At 38.5% G+C, this 27,426-nt stretch overlaps 1 protein-coding gene across 7 annotated transcripts in view; it reads left to right on the plus strand.

Moving 5' to 3' along the window:
- The window catches only part of INPP4B (inositol polyphosphate-4-phosphatase type II B), an 885,859-nt gene that overhangs the window by 606,223 nt on the left and 252,210 nt on the right, over nt 1–27,426 (plus strand). For all 7 annotated transcript variants that reach the window (XM_043485578.1, XM_043485574.1, XM_043485541.1 and 4 more), the window contains one exon: nt 19,130–19,241. In XM_043485578.1, coding sequence (XP_043341513.1) covers nt 19,130–19,241 — 112 coding nt within the window. The remainder of the gene's footprint in view (nt 1–19,129; nt 19,242–27,426) is intronic.

Here is a 27,426-nt window from a genome sequence, read left to right on the forward strand (position 1 = left end):
CTCTAATCCGTGCCTCTATAGACAGGTCTGTGATCTTCTCCAAATGACCCCTCAGTCCTACACACATGCCTTGCACCTCCACACTTTCTGCCCCATCCACATGCAGTTTCCACCCCTGATTCTCCCATCCCCCACCCCAGTCAGTAAGCATGTCAACCCCATGGCTTTTTATGCCCATGTCATGGCCTATATAGACGCACGTTTGTGAAATTCATACTCATGAATATGTGGAAAGGGGAAAGAAGTGACTTTACATACTCTCCCTTTTATAGTCATGGACAGATTGTTTTTAAGGTTGCCTAAGTGCACACATAGTTATTTTCACAATCACCTAATACAGCTGCCCCAAACTGAATTTATGCCTTTTTCTGAAAGTCCTGCCTTTAGGCGCTTGTCCTTTCTTGGTTAAACTTAGAACCACTGTGTGCTGTGTGATCAGTCGCTTCAGTCATGTTTGGCTCTTTGCGACCCCATGGACTATAACCTGCCAGGCTCCTCTGTCCATGGGATTCTCCAGGCAAGAATCCTGGAGTGGGTCACCATGCCCTGCTCCAGGGAATCTTCCCCACCCAGGGGTCGAACCCGGGTCTCCTATGTCTCCTGCATCGGCAGGCAGGTTCTTTACCACTGGTGCCACCTGAGAAGCCCCTGAACCATTAGGTAGCTTAACTATAGCCACAACTAGAAATCCCAGCATCCATTTTCTTTTTTTTTTTCCTTCATTTTTTCGTAATTTTTATTTTATTTTTTTCCCATTTATTTTTATTAGTTGGAGGCTAATTACTTTACAATATTGTAGTGGTTTTTGCCATACATTGACATGAATCAGCCATGGATTTACATGTGTTCCCCATCCCGATCCCCCCTCCTGCCTCCCTTCCATCCCATCCCTCTGGGTCTTCCCCAGTGCACCAGCCCGGAGCATTGTCTCATGCATCCAACCTGGGCTGGTGATCTGTTTCACCCTTGACAGTATACTTGTTTCAATGCTGTTCTCACTGAAACATCCACCCTTGCCTTCTCCCACAGAGTCCAAAAGTCTGTTCTGTACATCTGTGTCCTTTTTCTGTTTTGCATATAGGGTTGTCGTTACCATCTTTCTAAATTCCATATATATGCGTTAGTATACTGTATTGGTCTTTATCTTTCTGGCTTACTTCACTCTGTATAATGGGCTCCAGTTTCATCCATCTCATTAAAACTGATTCAAATGAATTCTTTTTAATGGCTGAGTAATATTCCATGGTGTATATGTACTACAGCTTCCTTATCCATTCGTCTGCTGATGGGCGTCTAAGTTGCTTCCATGTCCTGGCTATTATAAACAGTGCTGCGATGAACATTGGGGTGCACGTGTCTCTTTCAGATCTGGTTTCCTCGGTGTGTATGCCCAGGAGTGGGATTGCTGGGTCATATCCATTTTCAATTCATCTTTTTCTACAATTTTTATATGATTATGCTTTTTTTCTGCCTTAAATTTTGTAGTTCTTACTTTCCCCTCACCCACGTGAACATGAACAGAAGTGTGCAAAAACTTCAGCCAAGAGATACAAGATAGCAAGTGCTTTTTCAGCTTCATCTGCAGCCACACAGATTACCCTTGACACTGATCACCACCTCCTTTGTTGTTTATGGTGGCTTATGTGCCCATAACACTTTATAAAGGTAGAGTCAGAGTCCCCGTATTTCTTTGGAAACCCCTTTTCTCAGGGGTTCGAGCTCAGTTTCCAAACTTCAGGTCACAGAGGAGCACGGCGCTGTCGGTATGTGCAGATGATACTCCCACGGTTCTTCCCTACACTGACGTCCTGTTATTTTCCCTCCATCTTTTTGTATCCCTTACCTGGGATGGTTTTACCCACCTGAAGTCCCTAGTATTCTCCATATTCATTATGAGAGGTAGAAGTCTCCAGGAGGGCCAGTGAAAAGAGCTGGTCTTCTTCCCAGGTTCCTCAATGTTCTAAGACCAAATTGGCCATTTCCCTATCATCAGGCTTTTGAAGAAGCAGGTCAGCCCTCATTATTCCTTCTGCAGTTAACAGGCTTAGTGATCACTGAAGGTCACTGTTCTTAACTGTGTTCCTAGTGAGATTAACTAGGATTGACTTTGCTTTTCCATTTACACACTGCCAGTTTTACTTACAGTATATGATTGAGCTGAGCTGGAGGAACTGTCCTTGCAGAACCAGACAGTTACCTGCCCCTTTACAACCTATTCTCCCAACAGTGTCCTCCAGCCTGGGAGTCTCTACCCTAATCCATCAAGTGAAATTCACTGATGTCTGTTGTTCTGTAGTATAGCATGATGTCTCAGAGTAACAGTGTGGGTGAATGAAAAGTGTTTGCAGTTAAGATTTCAGGTAGATGAAGAACTGAGTCAGGGAAAGGAAGACAAGCATTAATACAATTTTATAATGGAAGATAGGAAAACTAGAAAATATTCAAAGTCATATGATAAAAGATTTAAGAAGGCAGAAGAGAAGGATGAGACCAAAGATAAAAAGATGTAGAATGAGGGAAGAAAGAATGGGCCCACTGATTTTCCTTCACTTAATTGCTTTTAATACAAGTGTAAGCACATGGTTTTTCTCAAGTCTGTATTACAATAGGAGTCGGTGGCTTCTAGCAATGGGCCCAGCCTGTCAGTGACCTATTGGGTCCCTTTACCTAGGTACTTAAGCTTATTAGAATTTGATAGAAAATGTTAGGTAATTAAAGATTCTTTTTACACATTGTCTGGCCCTGATGAGTTTATTACATTATGGAACAGTTTACTGTCTTGAATATAAAATAGGTTTATAAATCAATTGAAATCATTGACCCAGGTTTAATTAGACCTGATCTAAGTGCTACTTAGCTTGTGTTACAATATGATAAGCAAATAGAATGACCAGTTTTACTTGTAGATATATGTTGTATGCTACTTCTTTCTGATCTTCACACATGCAAATTGCACAGTAAACACATTCCTTTAGAACTCAATATAAACTTTACTGCTAAAACCAAATTTAGGGTGCTGTTATAAATTTGGTCTAATCCTCATCCGTCCACTGAAGACCAGACCAGATAACTACAATTTTATTTTAATCTCCCTCAACATTGATGTAGTCTCTCTAATTTGAAGCAGGTTTAAACGTTTTGATCCTAAACTTAGAAACGGTATACAGTGGGAATTATTTTTCTCTTATCTAGAATCAAATTGAAGATGTTCCAGGGACTTACACAGTGAGGAGGAGACTGTCTCTTAACAGTTTTGGGGTTTGCTTGTTTGTTGGGCAGACTGCCAACTAACACTAACTTTCTGGGCTATGGAGATTTGCTTCTAGTACCATGAATTGCTTCTATGACCCAGTGATATGGCCTTTAAAGTACTTTAAGGATTGGCGTGTGATTATAACACTGGAAAGCTGGAATGCCATTACTGTTACCAAAAGGTAATTACTTTGCTTACATTACTTCATCTGTCTACTAATGGTAATAATGACACTGAGATGAGCTTAGATTATGGATTTATAGGAGGGACTTTAAGAAAAGAATCCCTTTATAGTTTAATAGGAAAAAAAAAGTGTTTTCTCCTTCTTTTTGTTTTTTCATTCCATCTCTTCTTCCCTTGAACCCTCACCAGTCCTTGAAACAAATACTTTTCAAGTGATGTTTTCTTTCCTGCCAAGTTCATTTGAAAAATATATTGCGATTATAAAGGCTATGTGAAATCCCCTTATAGGGAGGAAGTGGTAAAAACAAAATAAAACATAATTGTTTTTATTGTATTTGTTATGAAATGTCCTTATTTTCTCAGAGATTATTTTTATAAATTCTTTGACTTCAATGATGCTTATTGTTGTTCAGTCGCGCAGTCGTGTCTGACTCTTTGTGACCCCATGGACTGCAGCATGCCAGGCTTCCCTGTCCTTCATCATCTCCCAGAGTTTGCTTAAACTCATGTCCATTGAGTCGGTGATGGCATCCAGCCATCTCATCCTCTGTCGCCTCCTTCTCCTCCTGCCTTCAGTCTTTCTCAGCATCAGGGTCTTTTCCAATGAGTCAGTTCTTTGCATCAGGTGACTAAAGTATTGGAGCTTTGAGTTTCAGGACTCAGGTAAACTTAAAAAATGGAAGTATATATTTTCTGGAGAGTGGTTTTCCTTCTTTACATACTACAGGTGCATTCCTCAATGAAAGTTTTACAGACTTTCTACCTGCTGCCTTCCATACAGAGCGATGGAGTCAGAAGGGAAGACTGATGAATTTCTAAGAGATGAGGAGGGTTTCCTTCTGGAACTAATTTTAAGAATGTAATCTTAGGCAATTCTGAAGCTATAGAAGAGGCTGAGAATGTGCAGCAAGCAGCATTTCATAATAGCACATGAGCCACTGGGGAAGCCCCCAGATAAATACAGTACACTCAAATATGGGGTGATAGTTCATGTTACAGAGAGCTCATTTGTCAGCTTTCTTATGCCTGTGTTGAAGAGACTGTGATAGCCTGCAGCTTATACTCAGGAACTTCCAAAGTATAGTGTGAAGGTATTTTGTATTGAGTTCAGTTCACCTGAGAACTACCACTGGAGAGAAACTTTGGGTGCCTCTAAAGAGAGTGGTGGAAAGAAGCTTCTCCATTCTTCATGGAACCAAATGAATCCTTGGTTGGAAAATAAGGAATTCAAAGCAGAAGTATTTGGGAAGCACGCCATGTATCAGAACATTGCAGATTCTATATGGAAGGAGGTGGTGATGCTTATAAGAAACAATTCACTCAGTACACAGAGAAGGTACCTCCAAACACAGAGGTGTGCGAGAAAGATAATGCTGCTGAAGGAGAGGGTCCAAGCTGTGAGAAGACACCTAAGAAAAACGTTTAAAAGAAGAGGTGGCGGGACTTGCCTGGCAGTCCAGTGGTTAAGACTTCACACCACCATTGCAGTGGGCACAGGCTCGATCCCTGGTTGGGGAACTAAGATCCCGCATGCCGTGAGGCATGGCCAAAAAAAAAAAAAAAAAGTGGAATTATCTCAAAATATCTATTGCTCTGAAGATCAGGTAGTTCAGAAAGCAAGTTTCCTCCAGGCTTTGGAGTGAGCTAGTGAGAGCTCGACCAAAATTTCACATTATGAAGGATTTTCCAGATAAGGACAATCAACTTACTGACCAAGAAGCTGGAAATAAATACATTCAAAATTTACCGCAATTTCCTTTTTTTGATTTTCAGAAATAAATTTTTTTAAAAAATTAGGGCAAAAAAAAAAAAAAAATAGGGTCTTCCCTGGTAGTCCAGTGGTTAAAACTCCAGGCTGTCAGTACAGCGGGCCCAGGTTTGATCAGGGAACTAGATGCTGCATGCAACAAGTAAGGCCTGGGAGATATATATATATATATATATATATATATAGAGAGAGAGAGAGAGAGAGAGAGAGAGAGAGGCTTCTGGGTTCTACTGTTCTTTGGCAAATCTCAGCACCACTGATGACTTGTGAGGTGGCTGTGAGCCTTTCACTTGGCATCTCTCAGCTTCAGTTTCTACAGAGTGAATTGGGTGATTCTTAAGCTTACTTTCTGTTCTAAGCATTCTCTGATTTTATGCAATCCTGATCCTAAGTTCTGAGGAGTTATCTTAGAATAAAAGAGAAAATAGCTGCATCCAAGGCTGTTGAAAGCTAGTGAAACTTATTTGGAACACAAACTTCAATTCAGTTCTCAAATATTTACAAAAGGATATAGAACAATCACTCGAATTGAAAATTTTAATTCTGTGACTTAATTTTTACTGTGTTTCTACTTTCTGTTAGCATGTCAGTCTGCCAAATACCAAAGTCCTTTTGTTTTCTTACATGGATTTTTTTTTAATGATGTGATAGACATTTTCATTACTAATAAATATGCTTTCTTATAATCAGAAATTTTAAAATAACATTTTAACAGGGAGATATCTGAAGAACAAGTAATTGCTTTCTCGTGTACTTTAGGTTGAAACACTGATACAGAACATTTGAAAAAAAAAGAATATTTGATTTATTCCTGCTGATCTTCGGAATCTATTTAGCATGAATAAAAGCAGTATAGTGTTTCCATGGGGCTTCCCAAGTGGCTCGGTGGTAAAGAATTCGCCTGCTGATACAGAAGATGCACATTCAGTTCCTGGGTCTGGGAGATCCCCTGGAGAAGGAAATGACAACCCACTCTAGTATTCTTGCTTGGGAAATCCCATGGACAGAGGAACCTGGCAGGCTACAGTCCATGGGGTCCCAAAGAGTCAGACATGACTGAGCACACACACAGTGAACAGTGAACTGTTTCCGTATAGCAGTGTCTTGAATTTTGCTTTAATTGCTTTTCTTCATTTTAACAAGAAAAGTTTTGTAGAAATCTTTAGACTCCTTTAACTATGGGTTAGTCACATTTTGACCTTGAAAATAATTACCTGATGATTTAGTAAAGCTTTATAAAGATGGTAAGCAGAACAAGTGAAAATCAGAAAATGAGAAATTTCAGGTCTGTAGAGTAATTTTAATCACTGCTGCACTATTTGCCAATGTATATTTGCCTAGCTAAACTGAGTTTCCTTATTGTAGCTGACCTGTACTGTAAGATGACCTGCATTCCTAGGTCACCTTTTTTTTAATAATTTTTTTAATTTGAAGAATAACTGCTTTACACCATTGCATTAGTTTTTGCTGTACAGCCGCATGAATCAGCTGTGTGTACACTCAGTCATGTCCGACTCTTTGCAACCCCGTGGACTGTAGCCTGCCAGATTTCTCTGTCCATAGAATGCTCCATGAAAGAGTAGTAGAGTGGGTTGCCATTTCCTACTCCAGGGGATCTTCCCAACTCAGGGATCCAGCCCGAGTCTTTTGCATCTCCTGCATTGGCAGTCAGATTCTTTACCGCGACGACACCTGGGAAGCCTGTGTATACATATATCCCCTGCCTCTAGAGTCTCCCTCCCATCCCCGCCTTGCCCATCCCACCCCTCTAGGTCATCACAGAGCACCGAGCTGAGTGCCCTGTGTTATAAAGAAGCTTCACATGAGCTACTGATTTTACACATGGTAGTGTGTATAGGTCAGTGCCACTATCCCAATCCATCCCACCCTCTCCTTCCGCCACTGTGTCCACCACTCCATTCTCTACGTCTTTCATCCACATAGCTGCCCATCATTTTGCCTGTGTGTCCACTCCCTGGCCCTGGTGCCCTCTGCTCCCTAACTCTATTCTGATCCTTGAGCTTCATCCTCAGCCCCATTCCCTATCCCCAATCATTTCTCTTTAACTGGAAGCTGACTGTCTCCCCCGCAGCCCTGCCAAGTGGTTGCCTTTTGTACCTGTTGTGGGATTAATAAGAAAGTGGGGACCATCGTCATAAAGCCACAAGGAAATAAATTTCCCTAATAACCACAATGAGCCAGGAAGTGGGTTCTTCTGAAGAGTCTCCATGTGTGAGTGTGGCTCAGCCTACATCTTGCTTCAGTCCTATGAGACCCTGAGTAGAGGATCTGGTTTGGCCTCTCATCTATAGAAACTGTGAGATGGTAAATGGGTGGTGTTGTAAGTTACTGGGTTTGTGGTATGCAGGTCAAGAAGCAACAGTTAGAACTGGACGTGGAACAACAGACTGGTTCCAAATCGGGAAAGGAGTACATCAAGGCTGTATGTTGTCACCCTGCTTATTTAACTTATATGCAGAGCATATCATGCAAAATGCCAGGCTGGATGAACCACAAGCTGGAATCAAGATTGCTGGGAGAAATATCAATAACTTCAGATATGCAGATGATACCACCCTCATGTCAGAAAGCAAAGAAGAACTAAAGAGGCTCTTGGTGAAACTGAAAGAGGAGAGTGAAAAAGTAGACTTAAAACTCAGCATTCAAAAAACAAAGATCATGGCATCTGGTCCCATTACTTCATGGCAAGTAGACGGTGAAACAGAGGAAACAGTGGCAGACTTTATTTTTTGAGGCTTCAAAATCACTGCAGATGGTGACTGCAGCCATGAATTACACTTGCTCCTTGGAACAAAAACTACAACCAACCTAAACAGCATATTAAAAAGCAAAGACATTACTTTGCTGACAAAGTCTTGTCTGGTCAAAGCTATTGTTTTTCCAGTAGTCATATGTGGATGTGAGATTTGGACTATAAAGAAAGCTCAGCACCAAAGAACTGATGCTTTTAAACTGTGGTGTTGGAGAAGACTCTTGAGAGTCCCTTGGACTGCAAGGAGATAAAACCAGTCAACCCTAAAAGAAATCAGTCCTGAATATTCATTGGAAGGACTGATGCTGAAGCTGAAACTCCAGCACTTTGGCCACTGGATGTGAAGAACTGACTCATTGTAAAAGACCCTGATGCTGGGAAAGATTGAAGGCAGAAGGAGAAGGGGACGACAGAAGATGAGATGGTCGGATGGTATCACCAACTCAATGGCCATGAATTTAAGCAAGCTCCAGGAGTTGTTGATGGACAGGAAAGCCTGGCGAGCTGCAGTCCATGGAATCGCAAAGAGTCGGACATGACTGAGCAACTGAACTGAAGTGATGCAGCAATGTAGAATTAATGCATGGCTCTCTGACTTAGTCTTCTAGTCCTGTCTCCCTGCCTACCCAGCTTTAGCCACAGTATGGTTTGTTCTTCCTTGAATATGGATACTGTGTTCCACTGTGTACCTTTAGACCATCTGTTTCTTCTATCTTTAAGATCTTCTCCTAATGAAGATATGTGGTTCACTTCCTTACTTTCTTTATGTATTTGTTTAGGTATTTGTTCAAATGGCATTGTTTTAGAGAGGCCTTTCATACATATCCAGACATTATATATATATTGTATGTATGGGCTTCCCAGGTAACTGAGTTGGTAAAGAATCCACCTACCAATGCAGGAGATAGAGAAGATGCATTTTTAATCCCTGGGTCAGGAAGATCCCCTGGAGAAAGAAATGGTGACCCACTCCAGTATTCTTGCCTGGGAAATCCCATGGACAGAGGAACCTGGCAGGCTAGAGCCCATAGGGTTGCAAAGAGTTGGACACAACTGATCGACTGCATGCACATATGTGTGTGTGTGTGTGTGTGTGTATTATCTAGGTGGTGCTAGTGGTACAGAACCTGACTGCCAATGTAGGAGACAGACATGGGTTCAATCCCTGGACAGGGAAGATCCCCTGGAGAAGGAAACGGCAACCCACTCCTGTATTCTTGCCTGGAGAATCCCACGATAGAGGAGCCTGGCAGGCTGCATTGCAGTCCATGGGGTCCCAAGAGTCAGACCAACTTAGAGACTAAACCACCACCACCACCACAACAAATCCAATAAAATATATATAATTCAAAATTTGAATAGTAAATATTGACCCATCACTAGCGTTTAATACTAATTATTTAATTATCAAATCCTCTAATCCTCCATGCCTGTTATCTTTGCAGTTTTTTCAGAGTGGCTTAGAATATTTTGATTTTTTTGGTGACATTTACAAACCATTCATATAAAGAGTTTTTGCTGTAGGAGCATGTCCATTTAGTAAAAAAAAAAAAAATATATATATATATATATATATATATATATATATATATATTGCTTAACTGTCTTTCAAGGTTGTTTATACTTGGTCTTTGAAATATTTGTATTTTTTGCTTTTAAAAATGTCAGTATTAAGTTGGATTTCCACAGCAATCTACATATAACGCCCTATAATTCCTTTCTTACTACTATTCTCTTCCTCTTCCAATGGTCTCTGCTTAATTTTGTAGTGCTCGTTTCCTTTCAACATTTTTCTTTCTCTTAAAATTCAAACAAATAAATATAATAACATAAACTAACAGAAAACCTTAGCAATAGTTTCTCTTTTGTAGGTCTAAACATGAGTAAATTCAGACATGAGTGGCCAGTTAGTTTACCCCATGAATAAGAGTCATTGACTTGGAAATTTCATTGCACCTCCCGCAAGAGCATTTTACTCTCCAGTCTCTGTTGAAGTACCACCCCACATCGTTCAGGTAGAACATTTTTCTCTAGCACATGGCATTTTTATGTCAGCGGATATTTTAGAAGCCCAAGATATGGGATGAATTGACACTTTGACTCTATCATTACAAATAAATGTTGCCACAAATTAGAATATTTTGTTCACATGGAAGGGAATAACCTTTAGTAGTTTGGTTTTGTATTCCCAGATTAAATGGCTATTAATTTGTTATTTATTCATTACCATAGAAAACAGCTATGTCTTTTCTCATTTATTCTATTTAGTAAATGAACATTCAGTAAAACTGACGTTCTATTGTTGTACAGTTCTGTGAATTTTAACACGTATAAAGATTCTTGTAACCACCACCCCAATCAGGATACAGAACTGCTCCATCACTGCAGAGAAACCGCCTTTTGCTGCCCTGATGATTCACGCCTCCACCCACACCAGTCTTTCAGAACCACGATGTATGTTCTCCATCACCATAGAGAAATGCTTTCTGAGACAGTCGGTGAATCATAGATTACAGATCCCTCCTAGACTGGCTTCATTTATTCAGTCTAATGTCTTTGAAATTCATCAAAGTGTGGTGCATATCAATAATTTTTTTTAATTGCTGAGTAGTACTCTATGATATGGTTGTACAACTATTTGTTGAACCATTCATATAAAAATATATTTTGGTTGTTTCCAGTGTTGAGTGATTATGAATAGAGTTGCTAAAACATTCATGTGTAGGTATTTCTGTGACCTTAAGTTTTCATTCCTTTAGAGTCAATACCTAGGACTGGAATTTCTGAGTCAGGTGTTAAGTGTGTGTTGAACTCTTGTTAGAAACTGCTGTGCTGTTTTCCCCACCAGCAGTGTTTGAGTGTTTCAGCGGTTCTGCATCCTCACCAGACTTTCTAAGATATAGCATGATGTCTCATAATCCTTCTAATTTTCATTTCCCTAATGGCCAGTGATGTTAAACAATTTTCCACGGGCTATTTGTTATCTATATATCCTCTCCTGAGACACTTCTGTTCAACTTTGGCCATTTGCTATTTACACTGTTCATTTTCTTGTGGTTGAGTTTTGAAGGCTCTTGTGTTTTTTCGATGCAAGGGTTTTTTTTTTTTTTTTTTGTCAGAACGTGATTTGTAAATATTTTTCTTGCAGTCAGTAGCTTGTTGTTTTATTCATGTAAAAGTATCATTTACAAAACAAAAGTTGTCAGTTCTAGTGAAGTTCAATTTATCATTTTCTTCTTAGAGCATGCTTTTGGCGTCATATTGAAGAACAATTTGACAAAGCTCAGTTCATGAAGACTTTTCTTCTTTGTCTTCCTTCTAAAGTTTTATATTTTTTGTTTTGCATTGAGATCAGTAACCATTGTTTTGTTACTTTTGTTTCAGTTTTGAAGTTTTAAGTAATGTTTCATTTTTCCCCCAAGTGAATGTTTGTTCTAGTACCATTTGTTGAAAGGACTGCGTTTTTTCCCATTGTACTGATTAACTTTGTCAAAAACAGTTGGTTATATTGCCTCTGCATTCTGTCTCATTTATCAATATATCTGTCCTGTTGTCATTACCACACAGTTTTGGTTACTATAGATTTCCAGTAAATCTTAAAAATCAGTAAATTTAATTTCTCCATTGTTGTTGTTCTTCCTGTAAATTATGTGGGCCATTCTATTTACTTTGCCTTTATAATTTTTTGAATGAACTTGTCAATATATACAAAAAATCCTTGCTGGCATTTTAACTGGTATTGCCTTAAAACTGTAGATAAATTTAGGAAGAATTGACATCTTAATAAATTTGTTCCCATATATGAACACAGTATGTCTCACCATTTATTTAGAACTTTTAAAATTTCTTGCATCAACATCTGTCATTTTCAGCGTATAGATCTTGTATATTTTTGTTAGATCGATACCTAAGGATAGATTTGTTTTGGACTTACTATAAATGATTAATATATGTTTTTAAAAATTTCAGTTTCTAATTGTTAATTGCTGTTATTTGTATGCTGACCTTGTATCTTATGAAACTTCACAGTTCCAATATCACTTCTGTTTTCAAAACTTTCACAGTGTTATTCGTACCTATCCTTCAAGTTTGTCACCCAGGTGACAGTCTGGGGCCTGGGGGTAGTGTAGTCCATAGATTATTTCTTAAAGTGTCTCATACATGATTTAGATCCATGCATGCACAGCTTGAGGTAAGCCCAGAAGTTCATGAAAAACATTAAGATGTACCTTTCTAAGTTCCCTCCTCTCTATACTCTGGCACATCCCCATTTCCTGTGGCTTCCCTGAAAGGGAAGGATCAAAAGATTCTTTATCCAGAAAGGTGGGGTTTGATTTTCACTTCTCTGCCATGCAACTACACCCTCTTCTGGAGGCCAAGACATAGCGGACAACAGAGAGAAAGAGAAAGTAAAGGCCCTTCACCCCATCCCCTTGGGATCACAGCTCCAATCAGAGAGGAATCCTTCCTTTCCTCATCCTTTTAGGCTCCTGCACTTCCTCCTAGCTTTCATTTTTGTTGCTGCCACCACTGGATTGTTTGGGGGCTAAGATCCAAGAGAGTAGAGACAGGAAAAGTGATTTCATCACGCTTCTGAATTTTAGGAGACCACTTTTCTATTCTTTGAGCCAGGCTAGAGAGCTTCTCCTGGAGCTTTCTTTGTGTATGCCATGACCATCTCTGGGCTTGGGGCTGTATTAAGTCTAGATCATGAGGTATGATAGGGGAAAAAATGGTAAATTAACTTCTGGGACAGTGGTATTTAAAATTCTGATCTTCTTCCCCAGTGTGTCTGGCACTGTTTACTTTGACCCTCAATTAGCTGCTCTGTTCAGCCTGTCCAGGTTTTAAAGCTTTATCCAGTGGGTACAAGAGTATGATGTGTGCTTCTTCTATCTTACTTGCAACATCTTATGTACCAAAGAGCAGATGATGGTGACCTGTCAACTTGAATGTAGCTTTGGTTCCCTGGGAATCCTGACAAGGACATTTACAAGATGCCAAGGTATTGTCTCACCTTGCTGATGAGGTATTTATTGCATTTAAAGAGATGGCTATTTCTAAAATTTAAAGAAATAGCTTGTGCTTTACATCTAGCATTGAATCAAGTTTCCAAATACAACTCACTGTATGTTGATATATATGTATATATTTTAATAGGGTCATGAGGAGAGAACTATTTCTTTAGCTTATTGGTACTGAGGCAGTTATTCATATTTGGATAGTACCGTTTTCAGTAGTAAAGAGGAATTTACAAGCCAAGTAGTCTGAAAAACTGATAGTCAACCTATCTATGATGTGCTCTTGAAACTTTGTGGCCCAGAAAAGTATAACAGTTGTGCCCATTACCATACATGAAAGCAATTTTTTGGGCCATGCTGTGTGGTTTGTGGGACCCTAGTTCCCTGACCAGAGATAGAACCAGTCCCAACAACGATAGTGTCAAGTTCTAATCACTGGACTACCAGGAAATTCCCACAAAAGCATTTTTATATTTAAACTTAAGATCTTTTACTTTGGGACACATAAACCTTGTGAGATAAGTAGGATGGCTTACTACCTTCATATTTTATAGCTCATAAATCTTAATAGAGGCTGAATTGCCCACTCATGATCACTTAGTTGTTTAAAGAGCCAATGTTGTAACCAAGCACTCTGTCACTCAAAGATCTCTGTGCTTTGCACTAATATCATACTCAGTCATTTACTGGTGTGTGATGACATGGATCAGTTTAAACCAAAAATACCAAGCTGTCCATAACCCTGGATAAGTTGTGAAAGACAGTCTACACTGCAAACTCTCTGGGTAGACTTTGGTTAATATCTAAGGAAATTTGGCAGAGAAAATGAAATAGTGATAGCAGGTCTTTAAGAAGAAAGCCCAACATGAACACGAGGAAAGAGAAAGATTCTGGAAGATGGGAAGTAGGTCCTTCAAGTGCAATGAAAGAAATTTGGTGAAACTCATTAAGATGTTGCCACTGGAAGGGACAAATAAAAGGGGTCTTCTGGGGGAAGAATCAGTAGGGTATAGTGACTTATTGGATGGTAGGGGCAAAGCACTGGTAGAAATGGAATATTCTGTGGTTTTGGCCTTTGGAGAATGATACACTACTGATATGAGTTGGGGTTTGGGAAGAGGACGAGTTAGACTGCAAGCTTATAGAATGTAAACTTCTATCAGGACAAAAGGAATTTGGAGTTCTAGAATAGGAAACCAAGTCAGAATAGGACCTATAGAGTTACACGTATTCGTGTAACTCTATGGCTGATTCATATCAATGTATGACAAAACCCACTGAAATGTTGTGAAGTAATTAGCCTCCAACTAATAAAAAAAAAAAAAAAGAATAAGACCTATAGAAGTGTGCTAGATCCTCAAAGATAGGATAATTGCATCCCATGATAATGGATGAAATTTCTGGAGATAAGCTTATAATGAGAGAAGAGAAGAAAACTAAAGACTAAACCTTAAAGTGTGTAAGCTATGATATTAAGAATTACTGAAAAGTTTTGAGTGTTAGCTTGTAAGTATTATATGGCTTCTGAAATGTGTGGAGTTCAGCCAGAAGAGAGGTGTGTTTAGTCATACATACTTCAGTAGAATCCTCACTTCTCTGAGGCCCAATGCATTCTCTAGAACGATCGTCTGAGTCCACTCAGTCAGTAACCCCATTTGTTTCCTTACAGCCTTTGCTTGTTTTTCTGTCCAGGTGAGATTTTCATTGCCCGGTTGTATGTCCAGCACGCATGTCTCCCAGATGATGATTCCTGCGCTTAGCCCCAAGGCTACTTTATATTCACAGAGATTGACAGTGCTAATGATGGTTTTCCCCTGGATGTTTACAGAGCCATTTGTATCTCTGTGGCATTTCCAAAATAGAGGAGTTATTTGCATGTTGCTGTTTAATACTTCCATAGCATTATTTTTTTCTTTTTGCTCTACTAAGGATGGTACAATAGGTGACAAAGAAGTTTAGAGGAAAAATGTCATTAAATTGTCTTTTGTTAGAAAACTGTTTCACACTCCTTCTAAAATGTTTATATGCTTCAGCATGTGAGGGTGAATATTTCATTAGGAAGCATTAGGGGAGTTATTTTAAAGGAAGGTTTTAAAGAATGTTAATCACTAATGCATTAAGCATGAAAACCTAAGTGATAAGGAAGTATAGATTTGCTTTGCTGAAAATTTTCCCTTCTCTGTCTTCCATCTTGTTGGCATGGTTAATTATTTAAGTGTATCTGCTGAGGGAAGTAGGAACTTGATGTTGTGATTGAAATAATGTAGCTGCCATGAACTATTCATCTTTTACTTCTCTTATAGCTCTCTGCATTAAGCAGTGGTAATGACCTGGCAAGAGGCTGAAATGACATAGTTTTTTTTTTTTCTTTATATAGATTGAGATATTTATTAATGCATCTTGTTCTTATGACCATATAAATTGCTAGGAAAGTGTATGAAGATTGCTTTTGTTTCTTAGTTCAGTGAAATTTGTATCTTTGTGAAAATGCCACGATGCAGTGTCACAATGGCAGTAAAATATATACGGATACATTGAATACTGGCTTCCGTGGTGGCTCAGACTATAAAGAATCCTCCTGCAGTGCAGGAGACCTGGGTTCAGTCCCTGGGTCAGGAAGATCCCCTGGAGGAGGGCATGGCAACCCACTCCAGTATTTTTGCCTGAAAAATCCCATGGACAGAGGAGCCTGGCAGGATATGGTCGATAGGGTAGCAAGGAGTTGGACACAACTGAAGCGGCTTAGCATGCACACATGCCCACAATTATTAGTAGCCTCCTAAACCTAATGAGTGATAAATTGAAAGCATCATTAATCACTTAAGAATGAATATTTTCTAATTCTTTTAATCGCTTTTGAAACAGCAGCCTTTGGAAACATGAGATAGGTATTTCGATTGTGATTTGCCTGATTGAAGAGAAGTGTTGAATACCCATGCTCTGTGGGCAGTAAACTGTTACAGGATAAATAGAAAACTGCCTCTGCTTTTCACATTGCAGTTCACTGACAGGATGACCCTTGCTTTTGGGTATCTTGGGTTCAGCTCTCCAGTTTATAACCTAGATTCACCACTCTGTCTCCCATAAATCTCAGATGAAGAAGCATGCTTTAGGGTACTTAGAGATTCTTATCCAAAAAGAAAAAAAAGTTTTAGAATCCCTCAAGAATTCCTTAATCTAAAATGACACGGAAACACAGAGAGCAAACGCTGTGGGGAAGAACGGCACCGATAGACTAGCTCAACATAGGGTTGCCATGAACATTCGATTTGTAAAAAGCTGACTCAATAACTGTGATGCTCCAAAAAAAGCAAAGAGCAATAAAACAAAGCATGGTAAAACAAGATGTGCCTGTATTTAAAAAGCAGACAGATACTTTTTTAAAGGGACTATATATAGCTACAGTTCAGAAGCTTATTCCCATAAGCCCATGGTGTGTTGCTTCTTCATCTAACTTTAGCACTTTGAAAGGTTCAGTTGCACTGTAACTGGTATGAACTTGTATTCTTTTGCACTACTAGGAATGTAAACTTTATAGTGTCATCTGTCATTATGAAGTCTTTGCATCTCTAATGAGCACTTAGACACTCTTGAGATGCATGTGGCAAGAAATCCTATAATCTTTGAATACAGTCTTTGATGCCCATTTTAGTAAAATTCTGAATTGAATTCAGTTGTTTTCAGAAATTTTACTAAAATAGGCATCGAAGACTATATTAGAAGATTATAGTATTTCTTGCTACCAACATGGAGAAGGAAATGTCAACCCATTCCAGTATTCTTGCCTGGGAAATCCCATGGACAGAGGAGCCTGGAGGGCTACAGTCCATAGGGTCACAAAAGAGTCGGACAGGACTTAGTGACTAAACAACAACAAAGACATTAATGACAATAGCAATTTTATTGATACTTCTACTGTTGCTACTGGGATGAAGAGGAGAGGGAGAAGGAAGAAGCACTTATCTTGTGTAAGTCATCATGCTGAGAACTTTACATAAATCATGTAGTAGTCCTTATAATAAAATTATCATCTCCATTTTACAAAGTTTCACATGGTTAAGTTCCTTGTCCAAGGTCATGAAGCTGGCAGATAACTCAAACTCCTGAATTCAGACTTTCACCTACTATTGCAAATATTGGTTTGTTACTCAGTGCTGGAATGAGGCTGTAAGAAGTCTGGACTCTCTTTCAAATCACTATGACATTATTTAGTTTAGTTCAGTGAAAAAATTCAGAAAGCTCTACACAAGCTTTGTATACCTAGAAATTAAGCAGTTAGCTTAAGCAAAATTTTTAAACAATGCCTATGGGAAGAAAAAAGGGTCCTTAATTGTTATTGATTATCAAATTGTGGGAAAGAGGAGTCTGCAGATTTCCAGAAAAAACTATGAGTAGTACCAGGGCTTTTATTAAATTCCTTATTTAACTATCAGATACTGAATAATTGGACAGAGATATGTTACATTCATGATTTATAAGTTATTACATAATTTTCAAGTGGGAAAATGGTATAATTGATTGTTAAAATTATCTCAGAATTGGAGTTTAAATAGTTTTTTTTACAATATCATAGATAATGCTGTCATCTGCATATACATCTTCTCTATATTAAATACTTAAATTTTCCATATTAATTAAAATAATTGAGTTAATATTATGATTTACACTGATTTAAAAATCACCAAGAAGCATTTTATTTTAGACTTATTAAGAACCTTAATACACTATTTAAGTAAATCACTTTTATTTTTCTATGTACATAATCTTCATTTTATTACATTATTGCATTCCCTATGTATAGTCTCTAGAATTTTTCTAATTTGGTTTTCTTAGAAGCGTAATTCAAAAGGTGTGTTTAAATTTGTACTCTGTATATTTTGAGAAAAACTTTTTATGATCTGGTAAAAATTGGATTTCCTTTTCACCTAACTTATTCATTATTTTAATGAGCATTTTAGTAAATTATTTATAATAATCTTTCTATTCCTTTTCTGACACCTCTAATAATAAAATAGTGACATTTTTAAGGAATTGGTTGAAATATACCATTTATATTCAGATTAAAATTTAAAATAAAAATTTTAAATGACTAAATAAAGAAAATGAAGGATTATGTAAGTAACATTCATCAGTTAGCCTTAGAGAGAAGCCATAGCCGCACCCCACCAATGGATGACTTACCTGCCTATCTTCCAAGTAAGTTTAAAGGGAAGAGCATCCTTATGTCTTACAGTGTTCCCATGACATGATGCCATCATTTATTCTGTATGTTTTAATTGCCCAGAAAATAAATGTGAGACTCTTAGAGGATTGTTGTTATTAACTTTATTTTTGTTTTCATTATTGATGTTAACCATAAAATTTGTGTAACAGTGATTATGATGAAAATCTTAATATGAAATTATCATTTTCATTAAGTAGGGAGGACTACTTTAAGTCAACAGACTTAAAGAGGATACAGACCTTGGTTTCTAGTTTTGCCACTTTGTTTCCACGAATGAGTCTATCTTCTTGAGTCTCAGTTTCTTTATCTGAAAAAGCAATGGTTATCTTAAATGACTTCAGTGGTTAATTTCTGCTTTGTTTGTGCTATAACTTTCTGATGTTTGCTGGGAGAGAATCATCTTTAACTGGTCCCTGAGAAAGAAAAATGACATTAGGAAAAAGGCATAAAATCAGAGTTTATAGCCAACGGCTGGGTCATAGAGGAATATAAGGTTATTTTTACTCTTTTCTGTTTTATTCAGATGTAGTGTCTGTAATAGATGTGGAGAGTATCCCGTGAGATGGGTACAGAGCAGACATGACTGACGCTGCTGTAGGGACATGGGGTTATCAAATGGAGCATGAATCCATAGTCTTGGCTACTCTTGAGAGCCTGGAGGTGATTTTACCTTCATGAGGTAGCTTTTGCCAGTTCATGCACTTACCATGCCTAATTTTCTTTGGAAATTAAAAACAACAGCAACATGATGTACAGGTTTCGATGTATAAAAAGCAGATTTGTTCATTACAACCAATGCAGGTAAAAAGCAGTGCTAGTGGTTTTCAGAAACAAACATGTTTGGATATACTTTCTGGAAAGAGAAGAGTCTTACCTTTCATTCATTTTCATTTATTTTTGGTTGCAGAACCTCAGATGGTGGCAAAGTTGTCGGCACCATAGAAGTCAGTGTCGTGAAGATGGGGGAGATTGAGGATGGGGAAGCCGACAACATCACGACAGATGTGCAGGGACAAAAGGTAGGCTCCCAGTCAGCTCACTGCACAAATTAAATTAGAAACGATCAGCTTTGCCAGCTGCCCGGATCACCATCACCTCTGTGGGGTATGGAATCTCATTATTCAAAAGCTAAATGAGAAATCAGCCTTGGAATGGGAGTACCTTAAGTGTGTCTCATCCTCACAACCCAGACGGCCTGTTTGTATGAAACTATGCAAAGCCACGCACCATTCAGAACACCTTTCTCTTCACAGCTGGCTCTCTGTGTTGGCACAGCCTCTTCTCAGTTAGAACAAAAGTATTGATCGCTGTTGTATCCTGCAGTAGTTAGCCCTATGTGAGATGCACAGAACATTCTGGGAGGCCTATTGCCAAATGTAACCACTTCTCTGCTCTCAAAATTCTCTTTGGAAAGCCATATAGTTGGAGTTTGGGTTTTGTTTTCATGTGAAGGAGGACAGATTGAACAACTCTGTGCCTTAGGAAATTATGGAAAAAAATAAGCAGGAAGTGGTAAATGGGCTGGGAGGATTGGTGGGGGTGCGGGGGTGGGGACTCTGGAGGGGGAGGGCCAGTGCCAGCTTCCTTGAAGTCCAGAATAAAAGCCCCAATATTGTCAGTATCCAGGATTTTTATTTCCTTTCTACTTTCTTTTCTTTAAATAGAGAGACAATTATTAGTCTAAAGTCCTGATTTAGGAAGGGAGTTGCCTGTCTCACTGAGGGACAGGGGATCGAGTTATAAACTAATAGTTCCCCCCCACCTCAGGGAAATGAATTTGTTTATATATTAGAATGTCTGCCTTTTCATAAATGAGCATTTTTAATAACATGATTCATTGTGACCTATTTTCTGGCTTAGTGTCCCTTGTCTGGGAGCATGTTTTAATTTTTGGTACTGAAGAAGCATCTACAAGGGAGAGAGACAGCGCTTATCTAGCACTTAACAAATTGTTAACATTACAAAAAAAAAATCTAAACCGACTTTCAAAAAAAATGTTGTTCTTAGTCTGCATAGGCTAGGGTCTTACCACTTCCCCAAGCCTTGTTCTTCTCAGTTCCCTACTCTCCCTCAGAATGTATTCCAGGTCATGAACATATTTCAATGAGGTCCAATGTTTGAATCAGGTTGCTGGCAAATGGCAGGGCCATGTTGAAGTTATGCAGCAGATCGTCTTAAGATTCCTGTCTTGTGGCTAGGTTCAGTCATTCAGCCCTTGTTAACTCTGGAGTTCTGTGTAAGACTCCTGTTAGTCATCGCCACATGGATGCTTGTGTGTGTCAAGATTAGAGAGGGAGGATTTGTAGGTTAAGAAGGTGGGGAGGGTGTCAGGGGGACAGGATGAACTAAAGGCAGAAATAGGCAGATAGTTGTGCCTGAACCCTTGGAGACCAGGAGCTGAAACTCTTCCCATTTCAAAGGAAGACTGCTTTCCATTTTTCCTAACCTATTACCAGCCACCTCTATTTTTTCCCAAGGCTGGCTCACCCCTTGACTCCTTTACAATGTTGCTATTATGGAATAGCACAAATTGAGTCATGTTCTTTTCATAAATGGAGAACTTGATACTCAGGAATATGCCCCACTAAAGTCGTACATAATGTTTCTGATTTAGTAATATGAACTTAAAAAAATGAGTTAACTGAGCTGTTCTAAAAATAGGTGGCAGTGTCAGCACGTACCACGTAGTTGTCATAAGTGGACTAAAATGCTAACCACATCAAGCATTCTTGGTTTTAGCTTTATCCTATCTGCATTCTTGACCTTTTGTAAAGTTTTTTATAAAGTTACTATAAACCCTATTGGCAATCCCTAGGAACAGTCATGAAGAGCATTGTCATAAGGTCCACTCTGCATGATATTTAGAAGAGTTATGTGGAAAGAACGCTATCTCAGTGCTTTTCAAAGTGTGGTCAGAATCATCACAGTGTTTGTTAGAAATTAAAATATGAGGACTCTTTTGCAGACTTGCTAAATCAAAAACTCTCTATGAAATGTATTCACATGGTCTGTTACTAATAGTGATTTAAATCTTGAAGTTAGTCAATGGCTGAAATATATGAAAAGACAAAGTAACTGAGATTGAGGTTATCCTAAAACCACATCCCTCTCACTGGTTTGCATGAATGCGGGGGAAGAAATGGAACAACTCTTTGCACCATAGGCGTGTACTAAGTGGCACATGTTGTCCCTTATATATATAATGAGCAGAATAAAAAATTAGTACCTGTATGAACCTGCTTGGGCTGCTGTCATGAAATACCATAGACTAAATGATGTAAACAACAGAAATGTATTTCTCACAGTTCTGAAATGCTACTGAGTCCCGAACCACAGTGCCAGATGATTCAGTTCCTGGTGAATCCTCTCTTCCTGGCTTGCAGATTTCTTGCTGTGTCCTCACAAGGCTTTTCCATGGGACACGTACACGGAGGGAAAGAGGGAGCTCTGGTGTCTCCTCCTCTTCTTGTTAAGGACACGAGCTGTAACAGTAAGGTCCTACTCTTGTGACCTCATTTAACCCATTCCACAAAGTCCTTATCTCCAAATACAGTGACGTGAAACATTGGGACTTCAACATGTGAATTCCAAGGAACGTGATTCAGTTCATAATAGTACCTCTGATGTAAAATATGACATTTTAATCTTGAATCTTTATAAATGAAAATCCAAGCTCTTTCCTCTCACATACATTTACTTGTTTCCTAAAACCATATTATTATGGGATTTTGTTTGTTTGTTTGTTTTTAAATCAAAGGAAGATTGTGCATAGGGTCCTTCACCATATTACACTGGTTCAAACTTCTATTTGATACATAAAAACACAGAAATAGAACACAAAGTGTTAAAATGATGGAATAGTACAAAGAAAAATTCACAGAAGAAGTACTAACATTGTCTTTTTACAAAGCTAACATGTAAGGTGAAAAACATTAAGTTTATTTTAAAAATTTTCTGTTAAATTTTGGGTTATGTTTCAGTCCTTCGTTCCTCTCATAGTCAATATGGCAGTAAATCCTGTTCATTTTGACTTCTAAATAAATTCAGAATCTGACAACTTGTGACCACTTAAGGCACTATGACCTACATTGTCTGTCACCTAGATTTTTGCAGTACAGTAAGTCCTCTACATATGAACAAGTTCCATTCTGAGAGTATGTTCATATGTCCAATTTTTCATACATCCAACAAAGTTAGCCTTGGTACCCAACTTACGCAATCGGCTATGTAGTAATGTACTGTAATCAGCTTATAATACTTTCTACACAAATAATACATAAAAAACAAACATGAACATTAAATAAGGAAACATTTTTAACCTTACAAAATGCAGTAGTACCATACAATGGCTGGCATAGGAGGGCTGGCACCGAGTGAATAGGCAAGAAGAGTTACTGCCTGCAGGAGCAGGAGGAGGTGGGAGATGGGAGAGCTGAAGGGTCATCAGCAATAGGAGACGGAGGGCAGGCTGCAGTTTCAGCCATGCTTACGTTGGTAGAACGCATGTTTGCATCTTTGGAAGTTCACAACTTGAAGGTTCGTAGATAGGGGACTTACTGTGGTCTCTTGCATGTCTCCCTGACTCCCTCCAGCCTCCTTCCCTGCCATCCTCACCACCATCATAGTCTGTTTTCAGCAGAGCACTTACTAAAATATAATACAGAATGTGTCATTCCTCAGGTGGCCTCTCATCTCCTGAAGACCGACCGAGCTATAAGGGAAGCCCCGATAAATCTAAATCCTACATGTGTTGGTCCCCTTCACATCCTTCACCTCCTTTTCTGCTCCTCAGTTCTGTCCATCTTGATCCAGCCACATTATCTTCTTTGCTGCTCCTTAAACATTCCAGATACATTTCCAACTTGGGTCCATGAGCTTTGTCATTCATCTATCCATGTAGCATTTCCCCAGTATCTGTGCTCCACTGCTTCACTTCCTCTGGTCTTTATATAAAATCTCTTTCTCACCGAAGCCTTCTCTGCCACCATATATAAGACTGCAATGCCTGCCGGAAACACCCTCTCTTCTCTGAGTTGTTTTGTCTCTAGCACTTACTGCTGTCCAACCTCATGTGTGTTTTTATTTATCTCATGTAGTGTTTATTTCCTTCACTAGAATTAAACTTCCTGAGAGAACGGTGTTTGTCTGTTTTGTTCTCTTTTCTACCCTCAGTGCCCAGAACTGAGCCTGACAGAAGGAAACTGAATCAATGAATAAATGAAGTCGATTTTAATTTTGAAGAAATTAAATCCAAAATTGTCTCCTAGATGGGAAAATATTTGGCTACATATAGCACTGTACAAGGGCTTCCCCAGTGGCTCAGCCACAAAGAATCTGCCTGTGGTGCAGGAGCTGCAGGAGATGCAGGCTCATCCCTGGGTTGGAAAGATCCCCTGGAGGAGGGCATGGCAACCCACTCCAGTATTCTTGCCTGGAGAATCCCATGGACAGAGGAGCCCGGTCAGTTACAGTCCATGGGGTCGCAAAGAGTCAGACACGACGAAGTGACTGAGCACACACACATATTCATCAATGAACCAAGTAGGCACAGATGCCTCTTTCTTGTGAAGCAGCAGTGAAAAATAAGCAGTATATTATTGGTCAGATGGTGCTATTTGCTATAGGGAAAAAAGGACTGGAGAGTCCTAGGCTGTGGCCATTTTAAACTGGATGGTCAAGGATAGATTCACTAGTAGTATGATATTTGAGCTGAAACGTGCAGGAAATAAGGAATAAGAACTGTGGATTTCTGAAAGGAGAAAGAATTATAGGCGAAGTGAGCAGAAAGCAGAGGTCCTAAGATGGCAGGAAGCTCCTTGTGTTGAAGGAACAGCAAGAAGGTCAGTGTGACTAGAATTGAAGGGCCAAGGAGGAGAGGGATAGGAGTTGAGGACAGATTCTTGAAGCAGAGAAGACGGACTGTGTACCTCCTTGAAGCCCGTTAGGCTCTGGGCTGTGTGTGAAGACAGTTGAGGAGACGAGTGTATAGGTGTGAAGTCTGATTCATATTTTAAGAGGACCCTCTGGCTGCTGTATTGAGTAGAGCCTACCATGAGGCATGGACACCAGAATGAAACCCAATGATTGTGAAGATCCAGGGTAGAAATGCAGATGGGCTGGATCAGGGTGATGCTGATGGAGAAAGTGAATTGTGGCCATACTCCAGGAGAAAAGGATAGCTAAAAAATAGAATTACCATCTTCTCAAAAACACTGAGAGAAGCAGGTGGAGGAAGATGGGAGATTTTGAGATGCTGTATTTGACATTTCTCTTAGATATTTAAGTATATATGTATCAAAGCAGCTGGAGGTTCAAGTCTGGAATTCAGGTGGGCTGTCCAAACTGGAGTTATGCATTTGTGAGTCACCAGATGATATTTGGGTGGTGTTTAAGCCATGAGATCACAAAAGCATAGCAATTCTGTTTTACACTCTTGAAATTTATATTTAGGTGGATTTTATCTGCTGACATTTACTGTATTTGTAATTATACTGTATATAATTCACTTATTTGAATTATATCTGTAGACATTTATCATATAGAAAGTCAAACAGGAAATGTTTAAAACAGAAGAGTATATAAGTACACATACCATTAGCTATCACTTGATTGGGTGATACAGTCTAGAAAATTCTACTATATGCTTATAAGAGAAAGAGACAGAAACAGACAAATAATATTTTAGTATTAATTTGAAAATAAAATTGTCTTTACCCTGCGCTAGATGCTACAAAGGCTACCAAGACAAAAGTTATCAGGGGGACTTCTCTGGTGGTCCTGTGGCTAACACTCTGAATTTCCAATGCAGAGGCCATGAGTTTGATCCCTGTTCAGGGAACTAAGAACCCACATACTGTGTGACCCAGCCAAAAAGTATAATAAATTAAGTGAAAGTATCTTTAAAAAAAGTCATCAAGAATTTCCAGGAGACTCCAGAATAACTTTGAGAACCGTGATTGATGGAATAAACTAACAAATGTGAAAGTACTTAGCCATGAAGTGTTGGACTTGATGGATTCATACAGAGCTTTGTGATTATTGTTCATACAATACTGCTAATTTTCTAGATCAACACGTAGCAAATTGATATATTAGCTGAGAGTCAAAATCATTTAGCTCTAAGAATTTTACATATCTTATGTTTCTTCTGCTTGGCCACACTTACCATCAAAAGATACTTTTAAAATTATTAATCACAATCAATAGGGTTATGGTGCTACATCTGGTACAAAAAGCATGTGATGTTTTGTTATTCCTGCTCAGAATCACAAATGTAGTCATTACATTGCAAGTGCACACCATGCAAATGTGTAATGCTGGAAATATCCATCATCGTAATAGCAATGAACAGTATAAATAGCTGAACCTTCTTAAGCACAATTTCCACCTCATTTCCATCTTTGCATTCTCTGTAGCAACTGGCACAGTGTAACAATGACTCTAAGGTCAATGTAAAAAAATTTTTTTTGAAATATAGCTTAAGGAAATAAGAAATAAGGTTCTTGGCCTGGAGAACTTTCAATCTAAATAGTGACACAAAGTGTACACTTCAGGAAACAACTGAAGAAAGCAATAACCAGGGTCCAAGTATGAAAATATTAATTTAGTAAGTGTTTATTAGATACTTTCTGTTTATGTTCGATGGATTTAAATCTTGAGAGGATTCTGAATAGTAGAACTTTAAAATACAGTATCTTTGCAAAATAAGAATATTAGTTTAAAATGTCCTTAAAATCAGTTTTCCAGTGTGGATGGAAGATATGGTTATATAAAAGTCATATGTCTGTATTCATTTGGTGAAATGAAACAGGTCTTTAGTTTGGAAACAGAAAGTTATCTTTGATTTCAAAGAGGCAGGACTGCCTCCATAAAAAGAAGCAGTTTCTCAGGATAATAGCCTGGTTTCTGGGAATTAGGGACTTCTTCACTAAAAAGGTTTAATCTCAACCATCCCTATAAGTTATATTGTAGATGATGATATTCTTTTGGAAAGGAAGATGATTTAGAGCCATGTACCTAGTTATTATGTGGAAGGATGTCAGGGACAAAGCATAAAAGCATTTGAGGACCAGTCTGAGAATATTGAACTTGATTGGACAGTAAATAACCATTTTACATTCTAGAACCAAGCACTGATATGTTGAATATAATATTTACCAAAGATTACTCTAACAGCCCTATGTAGGCTGAAAGAAGTAGAGAAAATATTGAAAATAGGAGAAATAAAGAACTTTAAATGTGTCTAAGGATCCTTGCACATTGCTGTGGTGGTTTGGAAAGTGCATATCCAAAATACCTGTGGATTAAAAAAAGGAATCACCTCTGACTTCTGGTTGGTTGCAAAAATGATCTAGAGAACACTAAATTTAAAGGATTATTTGTAGTTATTCATTCTTTCAGTGAGATCTCAATATAAGCACTAAAATATTTAGGAAAGAACATTTTTCTCCATCTAGAAATTTCCTGAGTAATGTGATGAATGTTATGATAGAAGAATGAGTAACAGACTCTACAGAAAGTAGCATTTAAATCAAGGTTTTAAATTATTTGTGTCCCTTCTCAAAATACTTGAGAGACATACACTTTGCTATCATGAACAATGACCTCTGTGGCTGTGAATCTCAAAGCCGGTCTAGTCCCTGGAGAAGAAGGGAGGTGGGTTTCTGTGTCTCTCTCTGTCTCTCCGCTCTCCTGTCCAGAGCAGTGTCTGTTCTGTAAAGGATCATGAGCTGAATCTGTTTATCATGGGTTAATAGATCATCTATTATCTCTAGATTAGCTTGTGTATAAACTACTTATTCATAAATGGGACATCAGCTTATTTATAAAGTACCCTCATCCTTTATGAGCAAGTGTTTGTATCTTTTGCCAGAGACAAAAAGTCTCCTTTTGCATTGTGAAATTAGATGCTACAATATATTTTCTCTTTTACTTACAGTTGCCTTTACTTAAAAACTAGAAAATAATTTGCTTTTTATTGATCCAAAATCGACCCACCCAGGTGACAGAAATACAAAGCCATTCACCTTGTCTTAGGTGATTTGCTGTAATGGGAACCTATTTCTAGCATGTTACGGAGGGTTCTTTTCCACAAAGAAAGGACAAATTTTCTTTCCTAAGAAGTCTTTAACTCGAACTGAAATGTAGTCTATAACTGCATAATAAAATCATATTATATGTAAGTAAATAATCACAAGTTAAACT

The sequence above is a fragment of the Cervus canadensis genome, chromosome 1 (assembly GCF_019320065.1).
Source record: "Cervus canadensis isolate Bull #8, Minnesota chromosome 1, ASM1932006v1, whole genome shotgun sequence".
Lineage (NCBI taxonomy): Eukaryota > Metazoa > Chordata > Mammalia > Artiodactyla > Cervidae > Cervus > Cervus canadensis.